The sequence below is a fragment of the Delphinapterus leucas genome, chromosome 5 (genome assembly GCF_059928025.1).
Source record: "Delphinapterus leucas isolate spDelLeu-1000000601 "Yukka" chromosome 5, BTC_Dleu_Yukka2, whole genome shotgun sequence".
NCBI lineage: Eukaryota > Metazoa > Chordata > Mammalia > Artiodactyla > Monodontidae > Delphinapterus > Delphinapterus leucas.
The window spans coordinates 73,006,548-73,020,611 of NC_143133.1; the positions used below are offsets into that span (position 1 = coordinate 73,006,548).

Sequence of the window (14,064 nt, forward strand, 5' to 3'; positions counted from 1 at the left end):
CTCCAAGACAGTGCTGAGAAAAAAAAGAAACAACCAAACCAACCAATCAAATAAACAAATCTACACAATTATACATACAATATTGTACCCCTTAAGACTCATTCATCTCAGGTTCTTTCACCAAAACAATACACGTGTAGCAAATATGTATAAAATTTCATAATGCTGCACATGAAACAGAAAAACAAGGGCTACTTCTGGAAAGGAGGGTAGTGGATGAGAAGGTCTTTGACTTTTTGACAAAGAGAATGCATTATTCGTTTTTTAGTTTGGCTTTTGTTTGCTGTTAAAATTAATTTTTCAGGAAAGTGGGCATGAATTATGATTTCTTCTTTAATGAGAAACAGGGACTGATAAGGCGATTCTGGATCAAGCCTGATACAAGTAAAGAATGAAACAAGGCCTTCCAGAAGATTTTAAAAAAACAAAACGAGAAAGCAAGCATCACACGCACTAAATAACGACGGTGCACTCTCCAGCAAAAGCAATACAGGTTATCAGAAGGAACGTTGGGGGAGGGGAATCGTTGCCTACGTAAGACGTCACGGGAGAAAGCCACGCTAAAAGGCAAGCGAGATCCCGTGGAGGCGGGGCCAACTACGGTGCGCAGGCGCAACCAGGCTCAGGTGGCCGCCGCCGCGGAAGCGAAGCCACCTAGAGACTCCGCGCTGCTCGGGTGCTGCTGCGCGTGCGCGGGCGCGGGCGGAGCGGCGCCGGAGTCGTGTTCTTTGCCGCCTCCGCCGCCGGGGCGACCTACCCCGGATTTGAGTCTTGCGCCTTCTTCGTTCGCTCGCCGGCGGGTTCGCGCCCCTCTCGAGACCCCGGGCAGCGAGGCTGGGGAAGGGTTGGAGGGGGCTGTTGATCGCCGCCTTTAAGTTGTGCTCGGGGCGGCCATGTCGGCCGGCGAGGTCGAGCGCCTAGTGTCGGAGCTGAGCGGCGGGACCGGAGGGGATGAGGAGGAAGAGTGGCTCTATGGCGGTACGGAACTTCCTGTCCCTTCTTTCTCTCCCGGGTTCTCTCAGGCCTCCCTTCCCGGCCCGCAAACGGCCGGCGTCCTGGGGCCCTCTCGCCGCCGCCTGGGGCCTCTCGCATGGAACCTCATGCGGCCTTAGGCCGAGCTCGGCGTGCGCGTCCCCCGCCCCCCTTGCCTCCTCCCGCCCAGCCCACGCCCCCAACACGCACCCACCAGGTGGCGGCTGGGACCCCGCTGGGCAGGGGGCTAGGGGCCGGGCCCCCAGCCTCGCCGTCCACTCCGCCCGGGCTTCTCGGCCGCCTCGCCTCTGTGCTCTTTTCCTCTTGTTTTCTTATATCGATTCTAAGCTGTGTTAGTGTGTCTCTTCTTGCCCCTTGACTGTGAGATGCCCTTCCTGTCCCAGGAACAGTCATTCTGTAATAATAGCTAAATAAAGTTGATGCTGTAAAACTAACGTCTTGTTTCTTGATGGTCAGTTTGTATGGAATGCACCTGCAAGGGTACCTCCTTGTGTGAAAGTCGTGCTTTAAAAATAATTAATTAAAAGAGAGAGAGAGAAAGAAAGAGATGGAATACATTATGGCCCATAAAGAAAACCCCGAATGTCTCCTGTATTAAGGTGAAGTTTTTCTTTTTTAAGAGACTGCGTTTTAACCCACATAGAAGTACCTCATGTCCCTTAGGCTTATGGTTTTCAGTATCATAAAATTAAGTTTACTGCATCTTTTACTTCCCCCTTGAAAGGGACATCTGGCTTTTAACTTCCATGAAGTCACAGTCCTTTCTTGTCTGTTGCCGGTACTAGATTTGAAAGTTAATGTTTGTTCCTTGCCTAAAATGCGTATTCTTGATTGTCTTTAGGATAGTTTAGTAAAAGTGCACGTTTGGGCACCACGCAGCTCCTTGATAATGTGACTTCGACAAACTTTGATTTTGATAAACTTGTAAAATACGTTGTCTTTGGCGGCAAGATTTAGCATTCGTAGTACTGTTTGAAATGTAAATGTATAGGGTTTCTTTTACAAAGGTCTAGAAATCTGTAATACTTCTTAAGTTTATTTTTATAGAAGTAAAGTCTGATTTTTTTTATTTATTTTTCATAAAAGACATACCTTGTTAAGTCATTATAAGGTGATCTAACTTTGGATGTGCTTATAGGCCCATGGGACGTGCATGTGCACAGTGATTTGGCAAAGGACCTAGGTTAGTGCTTGTGATGATCACTTCAGATTTTCATAATACTGGTTTCTTTAAGAGTGGTTTGTTTGTTAATTTTATTTATTTATTTATGTATTTTTTTTGGTAGATGAAAATGAAGTTGAAAGGCCAGAAGAAGAAAATGCCAGGTTAGTGAAATTTCTTGTTGATGCTTTTGCAGATTGTGCGGTACAGTGCTTCTGTCGGCAGATTGTCAGAATTATTTTGTTATAATCATTGGTTTGATTACATTTTGACAAAGATAGCAAGACACTGAGTCCTTTATAGTTTATTACTATTTCAGAATGTAGTCTTATACCAATTCTGTTTATTTGCTAGTAGCCCAGGGGACAAAATGTTTTTGAAGTAAGGGTTTGGATATTTTTCACTATTAAGTAACTTTGTACTCTTAAATGAGCTCAATAGTGGAGTATACAGTATAACCATCAGACTACTAAGAAAAAAAGTTTTAACTTAAAAATTGTTTTTAAATAAAGAATTCCTTGGGTAACTACTTTTACAACTTAATATTTTTGATGGTGTAATGCATTGTGGTTATAATTTCAATGTTTCGTATTTATTTAAAATTCGAAGTGGAATTAATGAATTTGTTATAAGATTGATTGCCTTTGTTAGATTACTAGAAAGGTCTGAGTATCATTTACAGAACATATCAGGGAGCCAGAAACTTATTCTAAATTTCAGAATAGCTCATGGGTACAAGTACATGGATATGCTGACATCACTGACCAGATGCCTTAGTGTCTTATAGCGGGGGAGGCGTGATTACAAAAAGGACTTTTAAAGAATATTTGGGTTTAAAAAGAGGGGGAGGTACGACTTCACACCCACTAGGATGGCTGTAATCAAAAAGACAGATAGTTAACAGGTGCTTGTGAAGATACGGAGAAATTGGAACCCTTATACACTGATGGTAAGATTGTAAAATGGTGCAACTATTATGGAAAACAGTCTGATAGTTCCTCTAAAGGTTAAACGTAGAGCTACCATATATAGCAGCATTATTCATAATAGCCAAAAAATGGAAATAACCCAAGTGTCCATCAAATGGATAGATTTAGGAAAGTGGTATATCCATACAGTGAAATACTATTTGGCAGTAAAAAGAAATGAAGTACTGATATGTGTTACAACATGGATGAACCTTGAAAACATGCTAAATGAAAGAAGCCGGTCACAAAGAACTACATTTTGTGTTTCTTATTATATTAGATGTACACAATAGGTACATCCAAAGAGACAGAAAGTAGTAGTTACCAGGACAGGGGAAAATGGAGAGCGACTATAAATATATAAGGTTTCTTTTTGGGGTGATGAAAATGTTCTGGAATTAGATAGATAGATACATACATACACTATTCTGTAAATATACTTAACCTTTCAGTTGTACACTTCAAATGAGTGGACTGTGTGGTACATGAATTGTATCTCAAAGCTGTTATTTTTTAAAAAGTTAATGGAGGGAAGAAGTGAGAAGTGGAAACAGCTCAGGGGGTGCTGAGATTATTGTTCCTTGCTTAAAAATACCCCTATAGGGCTTCCCTGGTGGCGCAGTGGTTGAGAGTCTGCCTGCCGATGCAGGGGACGTGGGTTCGTGCCCCGGTCTGGGAAGATCCCACATGCCGTGGAGCAGCTGGCCCGTGAGCCATGGCCGCTGAGCCTTTGAGTCCGGAGCCTGTGCTCCACAACGGGAGAGGCCACAACAGTGAGAGGCCCTTGTACTGCAAAAAAAAAAAAAACAAAAACCCTATGTTGGAAGATTTTTTTTGTTTTTATTTATTTATTTATTTTATTCATTGCTATATCATCTGAAATCTTGTCATTTAGGGTTTTTTGGTTTTTTGTTTTTGTCCGCCTTTGGTGGCATGCGGAACATCCCCCTGGGATCAAACCCCCGCCCCCTGCAGTGGAAGCTTGGAGTCTTAACCACTGGACTACTAGGGAAGCCCTTGTCATTTAGTTTTGAAATGGATATATCCAACCCAGTTCCTAACCCTACTTTTAGTTAACCACAGAGTTGGGATTTGTGTAGTTTAATAGTTATGAAAGTAATATTTCTTCATACCCTGATTTTTCAGTTGATCAAGAAATTAATGATAACAATCAGATACACATTTTTGTGAACTAATTTTTATTTTACTTTGTTAATATTCTTGGCTATAATTCTTGAAGCTTTTTTTCTGATTAAATATTCCTTAATTCCTCAATACACAGCTTGATTAAATTGATTGGAGAGGAACCCTTCTCCCTTCCCTATCACTGTGAAAATGTCTTCATATTCCTTATTAACATTTTATTTGGAAAGCTATTAAGTTTATTTCATCCAAAGGAAAAGATCTACTCTTAAAATGTTATTTTTCTAGATAAAGCTTATAATTTTATCATGTTTCTAGTGTTTTAATGGTGATAGAGAATTAAAACTTTCAAAAGTCTATTGGGGAAGAGAGCTCTGCCAAACCTGTGTTCTACTATCCAGTGCAGTACCTACTTCGTTGCCCTAACTGAGCCGAGTCTTTGCTATTAGAGTTTTCCCCAGCTTCTTTGTGATTGGCCCATTGTTAAAACTGTTCTTAACCATTGCACTGTGCTGTCTCTGATTGTCTTGTTTTATTTCAAAGTTGTGGCTAAACATACTGTTTTGTGACATAAAGAACAAGCTCAACTTACATCTGAGAAATGTACTGAATAATTATAATTGCATTTTTTTGGGGGGGAGGGTCAAGCATTAGAACTATGAAAATTTAACAGATAAGTTTTCAGGTTTTGTCCTTCATTTTGCTTTGTGCGGAGATTGTGTTACAGAATACCACTATAGAGATTAAATTGGTTTATATAGAAACTGCTTGACAAAAAGTGAAGTTTAGAAGAGATTAGCAGAAACCCAGTGAAAACAGCTTTGAACTATATCAACATCTGGACATTTTCCCTAGAAATGCTACTAAATAATTGTCAGTTGCCTTGTATTTCAATTTCTTCATCTATAAAATGAGGTTAATGGTTAATTCCCACTTTCAAAATCATAATTATTAAAAATATAAGGAACCATTTGCACCGTGGTACTAGAAGTTTTATTTCATGGTTAATGGCCATACGCTTGAGTCTCTTGAGAATAAGTGTTTATTGTTATATGTCAATTTTGCTGTAACAGGGCAAATTCAAGTATTAACTGGCTTTAAAAAAAGTAATTATTTTTTAATGCATCAAAATTAGGTCTGGAGCTCCTTAGTGTCAAATTGGAAGGCAGTCTTTACATGAAAGTAAACTTTTTTTTAAATCTTAAAATTTGTTTTTTATACAACAAAGGACATATATCCAATAAGACAGATGAAACAGAAAACTAGGAAGAAGCATGTGTGTTAACTCAGTACTGAGTCAACGTCATCATACTGCACATCTGAGTTCCTTGGGCACCAGGGAAAAGAGGAAACTGTGTGTTACATAGCCCTTGGCAATTCCTAGAGTACCTTGAAGTTCAGTGTAGTTTTAGGATAAATAAAATTGATTAAGTATGATGCATATTTTAAAAATGTAAAAACTCAAATTATACCCCACCGTCAAATTGCAAATTTGGCCTCATTAACAAATTGTGGAGGCAATTCCATTCTACTTCCAGTATTGAGTGTACACGTTTTATGTAGGGCATTAGGAATAGCAGAATAGGACAGGCAGTTTTTACCATCTTTTTTCGTCTCTGGTGGAGACAGTAATTTCAGGAAACTATCAGACATAGATTAAAAATACTAGTATGCTCCGTCTGTACTTCAGAAAAGTAATACCAGTTGTGTACTTATTTTTGTTGTTTATAGCGCTAACCCTCCATCGGGAATTGAAGATGAAACTCCTGAAAATGGCGTACCTAAACCGGTAACATAAGGCTTTGAGATCTGGTTACTTATCTGTTTAAAATCTTTATCAATAGCTTCCCGTTCACTTAGGAAGAAAACCAGAATTTAACATGACTGCCAATATTTTGCATAATCGGGCCCCTTTTATATCTCCTGTGTCATCTGGTGCCGTCAAAAAAGTGTAACCATGAGAAGAAATAGTGGGAGGAGAGTTCAGATGAAATGGGGCATGTGCAAAGGCTTGATGTTTGTTGCTGCCAAGGAACCCAGTGGTCATAGGTCAATTCGATAGATCATAGTGAGCCTGGTTTTCAAAGCAGACATTGAGTTTTTCAACTCAAGTTTGTCAAGTTTTTTAGCAAAAATTATTTTTTATATAAATGACAGTCTGACCTCATGCCTGTTAAAAGTGATATTTTGGGGGGGTGAACAAATCATCGGTCCCATGAGTATTTTAACGTTTTAATCTTGTAAAAAGAAGGAAATTCTTATTCTGCAAGCTTGAACTTGTATACAAAAAAGTATTTAGCCTTGGTGATCTACTTTTTAAATTTACTATTATGTGACTAAGCACAGAATAGCCTTTTAGAGCCAAAATAAAGCTTTCATAAATGTCCCTACTTTTACTCATAGAAACCAAGTATTCCCTCAATCATTTGCATGCAGGACCTTTTCTATGTGTACATGAATGTCAAGAATAAGTGAGCTGCTTTTTAACTATTTGGTGCTTTTAACGGTGACACTGTGACCCTTAAAATTAGTTGTTTTCCCTTTACCTTCATGTTCTTTTTGCTAAGAATTCCTCAAATATTTTAAAAATATCTTCTAGGTATTTTAGTACATTGCCTTAGATCCTTTGTGCAAGAGGAGCAGTTATAAATAGTAGGAACAAATACATGTGTTGTTTACAAACAGACAGTGTTGAAAAAAGGGTTTACTTCACATTCTTATCCCTTTTTATCATTGCAAAACATCGAAGTTGTAAATGAGTTGAAGTAGGTAGTAGTACTATAACTTTTTCTCTAGAATTAGGTCAAAAAATGCAAAATGGTTACCTTTTCAGTTATTTATATCAGACGTTGAAATGGATTATTGAGTGTATTTTGTGGTTGTTTATGTTGATATAGAAAGTGACAGAGACTGAAGACGATAGTGATAGCGACAGTGATGATGATGAGGATGATGTTCATGTCACTATAGGAGACATTAAAACGGGAGCACCACAGTATGGGTAAGTTGTTTTTAAGTAACAGCTGTGTGCTTAAATCGAAGGTAGTGTGTCTATATCAAACAATTGGTGGTTGAGTCCAGTGGTTTTACATTTTTTCATCTTACCATGATATGAAAGAACTCGTTAAAATTTCACGTGATGAGTTGCTAAGACAGTAGGTAAAAGCTGTTGACACAAGAAAAAAAATACTCGTAACTATCTTTGGTGATGGATGTTAACAAAACTTATTGTAATCATTTTGGCAGTTTATATATATATCAAATCATTATGTTGTTTACCTAAAATTAATACAGTGTTATATGTCAAGTATCAATGTATCTCATGACTAAAAGGCATTTCACCATGAAAATATTTTTTTCTTAAACATAAAGTTAATTAGGTAAAGTTACATGGAAGCAGCAGTTTTTGATTCCTGAAATTGAAATGTTTTTACAAACGAATTGAGTGATACAGATTTTTTTTTTTTTTTTTTGGGTGGTACGCAGGCCTCTCACTGTTGTGTCCTCTCCCATTGTGGAGCGCAGGCTCAGCGGCCGCTTCACGGCATGTGGTATCCTCCCAGACCGGGGCTCGAACCTGCGTCCCCTGCATCGGCAGGCGGACTCTCAACCACTGTGCCACAAGGGAAGCCCCAGATTTTTTTTTTTTAAATTTATTTATTTGTTTATTTGGCTGCGTTAGGTCTTAGTTGCGGCACGCAGGATCTTCGTTGAGGCGCATGGGCTCTTCGTTGCAGTACGCGGGCTTCTCTAGTTGCATCATGCGGGCTTAGTAGCAGTGCGCGGGCTTAGTTGCCCTGTGGCATGTGGGATCTTAGTTCCCCTACCAGGGATACAACCTGCATCCCTTGCATTGGAAGGCAGATTCTTAACCACTGGACCACCAGGGAAGTCCCCAGATTCTTCAATTAGAATTAGAAAACCTTAATTTGCTGTTTACATCTGTATTGTTCTTACATTTTATTACTTATCCAGACTTCAGTTTAGGTTTTTAATTTTTTTGTCTGATAAAAACAATATCAAAAGTATTTCTTTTTGCTTTTCATAGTGTATTTTTCAAGTGGTTAATTATCCTGTATGCTATTTATGCCAATAGGTTGTCTCAAAGTTTATAGTCTGTAAAGCTGGATCAAGTGAATGGCCTGTCATTGACTCATTGAGCACATAAAGAATCTTACAGAAAGATTGGAAGGGAATAAAGTACATATTGTGATTTTGTCATGGTGGTAGAATATGAGTTGACGTTTTCTCTATCCTTTTCAGATTGGATGTATGATGTGGTACTAGTGCGTTGGGAATATAAAGTAAACTTTTCATTAATTGCACTATAGTTCATTAAGTAGCCTTATCTGAAATGAACCAATATATACATAAATCCTTTTGAATTTTTAATTTCTTCAGTAGAGAAATTTTTTCAAAAGTTATTTCTAGAAGCTTAAAGGTAATTCAGTTGTCATAATCAGTTTTGCATTATAATAATGACTGCTGATGTAATTTTAAGACCCTAGCAACTTTTTTAGGGAGCAGGTTTGAGAAGAGACTAAATTATTCAAGTTAGGATAACTCTTGATGTTCTCCTCATCCCCAGTTAAAGTAAATAATTAGTGTTGAGCTATAGTATTAGTAAGCCTTTATGCTAATAGGCCTTTATCCGTCTGCATTATGCAGAAGGAACACTTTAACATAATACTATAATAATCAATTGCATATTTAGTAAATACTTATATTTAATATAAAATTATTTGTATTTTCAAGTACAGAACAATTAAAGCAAATGGTGATTACTTTTTATTAATATGACCAATTTTGGGGTGGGACTTGCATGCAAATATTAAATACATATAGACTCCCATAGTACTTTATCTGAACTTTATTTCTTATAACAAAATTTCCAGTTTCATGGATTGAATTATGTTTGCACGTGTTTATTACCTTTAGATTCTAAATTCTTTGAGTGGTTTATGAATTTTCCTATTCCTTACATTGCCTTACATATAGTAAGTAGTAAGTGTTTATTCACTAAATTGCGTGTTAAAAACACAATTGTCTTTGAACTTTTTTTTCTCAACATTGATTACGAAAATTTTCAAACACTCGAAGTTTAAGGAACTGATGTGAACACCCATTTATTTACTCATCACCTGGATTATACAATTTACATTTTGCTGTGTTTGCTTTATCACCTATCTATCTACCTACCTGCCTATCTCCATGCCTCCACCCACTCATCAATCCATCTTTTTTATTTTGTTTTTTTTTTTAAATTATTCATTTATTTAGTTGTGCTGTGTCTTAGTTGCGGCTTGCCGGCTTCTTAGTTGCGGCACATGGGCTCCTTAGTTGTGGGATGCAACGACTTAGTTGAGGCTTGCATGTGGGATCTAGTTCCCTGACCAGAGATCGAACCAGGGCCCCCTGCATTGGGAGCGTGGAGTCTTAACCACTATGCCACCAGAGAAGTCCCCTTATTTTGTATTTTTTATGCATTTCAAAGTAAGTTACAGATCTTTCTGAAGCGTATAAAGCTTGTTTAACCTTAATATCTCAAGATATATCCATTGATAACTGAAAGAAAGCCAGGGAGAAAATAAAATTTGATGAATATTTACTTTGTGCACAGCATTTCAGAGGCAAATTTAAAGAGCAAATTGTTTTCAAGGAACAATACTAAATTGGTTTATTATAAGCTGTTAGAAGGTAAAGACTAGAATTTCTTTTAGGTGACATACTTTTGTTACAGAGTTTATTGTATCTGTAAGTAAGGTATGAGGAAAATCAAATCTTAGGGTAGGAATAACTTACCTTGTATAGAGGAGTGGTTTCTTAGCTGTATCTTTGAAATTCAGCCACTCATTCATTAACACTTTTCAAAGGCAGTTTGTTTGGCACTCTAATAATTGATGATGGGAATATCAACTGTCCTTATTTATCAAAAGTAGTGAGGGAGATAGACATGTGAGCAGATACTTTCCTTGCAGTGTAAGTGCTTGAATAGAAACATGTACAGGGTGATTGGAAAGCTTTGAGAGGACAGTTGCTAAAAGTGCATGTGTTGAAGAGAAGATCCTAGAGGAGGTAATATATGAATTTTTTGGAATAATTCTCGAGACAGAAGGAAGAGGACTGATGATTTTGGCAGAGGAAACTACTTAGATGTAGTGGAAGCATGACTTAGACGAACCACAAGACTGGAGGATAAGGTAGATGAGAGAGGATGCTTGAAACCACAGAAGAGGGGAGTTAGGATGTTTTTGCTGTGCTATCATGGAACCCTTAAAGGTTTTTAGGCAGGTCACATTGTTTGAAAATATAACTCTAGCAGTAGTAGTTGAGATGGACTAGATAGAACTTAGTTAATAGATTTGAAGTAATCATCCAGATGGGATGATAGTCGAAACTAAACCAGCAGCAGTAATATAGGGATAGATGGAAGAATTCAATATATTTGAGTGAATAATAAATGGAAATAACATGGGTAATGGGTTGGTTGTAGATGGAAAGGGAGACAAAGGATTCAGTGACTTGGAGCTTTCTAGAGTAGTTCAGTGTGTGTATATAACAGTGTATTACCATATATGGGTAAGGTGGGAGGAGCAGGTTAAGATAAAATTTTTTGATACATTTACTTTTAAGTTTTTGTAGACATCCAAGGATATAGGATCTAGCCCCTAGAGAAGCCTGAGACCTCATGGTGGGTGCTATTGAACGGTGGTATCAGATTTACTTAAGCGCAGTTTTCCAGACAGCTAAGGTTCTTTACACACAATGAATGTGAAGGCTTGGAGGCATTAAAAAAGAAAAGTAATGTTTTAAAGGTCAGAATGGGGAAGGAAGGAAAGTAGCTGGGTGGGAAGCAAAGAAGTTCATTTAATGAACTATGGTAAGCCTTTTATAAATACTGTTTTGGTTTATCCTTTAGCAGTTCTGTAAGAGGACCATTTGGAGACAGTCCTTGGTTTTTGTATATTGACTTTCGAACAGCTAGGACTTTTGTACATCATATATAGATACCTCAAAGTGCTTTGGCTGTGCTGAATTTAGCTTGTTGAAATGAAGCATCATGCGGCAGGAACCATATTTGTCCAGCTCCTCATCCTCTCTCCTTGGCTTAGAACTATGTGTGATGTATTGCTGGTGCTTAAGCACTTACTAGAGAATTAGTCAATGAGATGATTAAACCTTTCAAGTTGGTAATGATAGTACAACTTGACAGTGACAGTTTATTTTAGGCTCCTTCATACTTCTTGCATTTATAGTAGTGGATCTTTATACAATTATTTGAATATTTTATTGAATATCCTTATTTTTTTAAGCAGAATAACCTAGGTCTCATAAATTTAATACATTGGAGACAAAAGATGGAAATTGTTAGGCAGACCAGAAGCAGTGAGTTTTCACAAGTCCAGTTGAATGACTGGGAGGCAAGGAAGTGAAAACAAGGCATGTAAACTATTTTTCCCTTTCCAGCCAAATTTCTCGAAAGTTTGTTAGAGTGGGGTATTGAGTTAATCGCGGGTAGGTTTTTGAGATGGAAAATTAGTGAGACTTTTAAAAAATATTTTTTTTATCTTTTATTAAGCAAGTGACAGGCTTTTTAAATTAGTTTAAAACATTTTCTAAAATGTTTGAGTTAGTGTCAGTCTACCTAGTTAATATGTGTGTATATAATTTATGTGTACATATTGAATATATTCTGCTTTTGTTTAAGCATCTCAGGATAATTTTTTTGATTTTGCTTTTAGGAGTTACGGTACAGCACCTGTAAATCTTAACATCAAGACAGGAGGAAGAGTTTATGGAACTACAGGTAAAATTTGTATTTGCAGTTGCATCAATAGAAAATAGGGCATATATCTGAATAGGTCATGAATAGATTTTAATAGCTATTACAGCTCAATTAAAAAGAGCAGTTTTTGACCATATATCATAAAATGGGCACTTTTCTATAAATGGCTAGATAATGAATAGTTTAGGTTGTGTGGGTCACATAGGGTTCCTGTCATGTGGGGGGGGGGTTTTGTTGTTGCCGTTGTTTTTTGGTTCTACAACCCTTTCTTACAGCTCACAGACTGTACAAAGACTGATTTAAAACATGGAAATAAACTTCTTGGTACAGGAATCCCTTATTATAAAAAAGAAGTCTCTAATCTCTCTATTTTATCTTATAGCTACACCATAAACTTTGACCTCACTTTTTATTTGTGGTAACCATTACTACTCTGTTTGCAATCTTGGCCGTATTTAGTGCTAATAGTAGTAAAAAGGCGTCATTGTTTTCTGTTTGTCTCTGGTATCTCTCAGCTTCTTATTAATATAGTTCTTCACCATTTTGTAATTTTCTAAAGTAGGAACGAAAGTCAAAGGAGTAGATCTTGATGCACCTGGAAGCATTAATGGAGTGCCCCTTTTGGAGGTAGATTTGGATTCTTTTGAAGATAAACCATGGCGTAAACCTGGTAAGATTATTGTGGATTATATCAGTTTCAAAAGATTTTTAGTCTAAACTATTATTAGAAAAGTTTTTTTTTAGCATCAGTTTAGAATATTATTTTTTAAATGTAATTTTCATTATCTTAAGCACATGAGTAATAATGAACCTGTATTATTAAATCTTACAGGTGGCCTAGCATTGTATAAAAGTAGACTTGCATATTGTTTTATTATAATGCCAATTCTTTTTTTTTTTAACATCTTTATTGGAGTATAATTGCTTTGCGATGGTGTGTTTCTGCTTTATAACAAAGTGAATCAGTTATACATATACATATGTCCCCATATCTCTTCCCTCTTGCATCTCCCTCCCTCTCACCCTCCCTATCCCAACCCTCTAGGTGGTCACAAAGCACGAGCTGATCTCCCTGTGCTATGCGGCTGCTTCGCACTAGCTAGCTATGTTACGTTTGGTAGTGTATACATGTCCATGCCACTCTCTCACTTTGTCCCAGCTTACCCTATAATGCCACTTCTAAAGGGAGTAATTTTGATCAAAAATTTGTATAGTCCTGTTGCTTTATGGTAGTAATTGGGAGAATTGGTAAAATTAGATGAGACTAATAGAACTCTAAATTTGTTTTTACAGTTTATTATATTTTATGTGCTGCATAAAAATAGAATTGAAATATTCGTACACTAAAAGTGTGTTTTATCTTTAGGTGCTGATCTTTCTGATTATTTTAATTATGGGTTTAATGAAGATACCTGGAAAGCTTACTGTGAAAAACAAAAGAGGATACGAATGGGACTGGAAGTTATACCAGTTACCTCTACTACAAATAAAATTACGGTAATTAGTAAATATTCCAAAATACCCCAGCCTTTTCTACCATCCCAGTTTTGCTCCCTAAATACATCAGTTTTTCCCTATAAAGGTGGTTAAATGCTATATGATAGTTTAAAAATTCCATTTTACCTTGTTTGTTTTTTTTCCCTTCCTTCCCTTTCACAGTTTCATATTAATGATTATCTGATGTTTTTAGTTTCAATTCACAGACTAGCCACAGCTGGTTTGTCTTTATGTGGCCTATCAATTAAAAATTATGTGGTATCTTAATGGGGAATATGTTATTTAACTTAGGCCGAAGACTGTACTATGGAAGTTACACCAGGTGCAGAGATCCAAGATGGCAGATTCAATCTTTTTAAGGTGAATTTTAGTAAATTATCCTTGGTTGCTCTCATTTTTTGTTCTTGAGTCTGCTCCCATACCACTACTCGAGGGACAAGATTAAAGTGGAAATAGCTACCTTTTTTCCAAACCTTCAGCTTCCTGGTGACTTACAAATTTGCTGATTGTTGTTT

The 14,064-nt window shown here is 37.1% G+C and overlaps 1 protein-coding gene across 30 annotated transcripts in view; it reads left to right on the forward strand.

The window, feature by feature from the left end:
• Positions 1-630: 630 nt before the first annotated feature.
• The window catches only part of FIP1L1 (factor interacting with PAPOLA and CPSF1), a 65,140-nt gene continuing 51,706 nt past the window's right edge, over positions 631-14,064 (forward strand). For 4 of the 30 annotated variants that reach the window (XM_022564164.3, XM_022564181.3, XM_089911919.1 and 1 more), the window contains exons 1-9: positions 635-978; positions 2,132-2,176; positions 2,280-2,319; positions 5,998-6,055; positions 7,164-7,267; positions 12,009-12,073; positions 12,615-12,722; positions 13,419-13,549; positions 13,841-13,909. In XM_022564164.3, coding sequence (XP_022419872.1) covers positions 894-978; positions 2,132-2,176; positions 2,280-2,319; positions 5,998-6,055; positions 7,164-7,267; positions 12,009-12,073; positions 12,615-12,722; positions 13,419-13,549; positions 13,841-13,909 — 705 coding nt within the window. In that variant the 5' untranslated portion in view covers positions 635-893. Of the gene's footprint in view, positions 979-2,131; positions 2,177-2,279; positions 2,320-5,997; positions 6,056-7,163; positions 7,268-12,008; positions 12,074-12,611; positions 12,723-13,418; positions 13,550-13,840; positions 13,910-14,064 lie in introns of all 30 variants that reach the window. The other 26 variants (XM_022564218.3, XM_022564226.3, XM_022564254.3 and 23 more) reach the window with 17 other exon arrangements.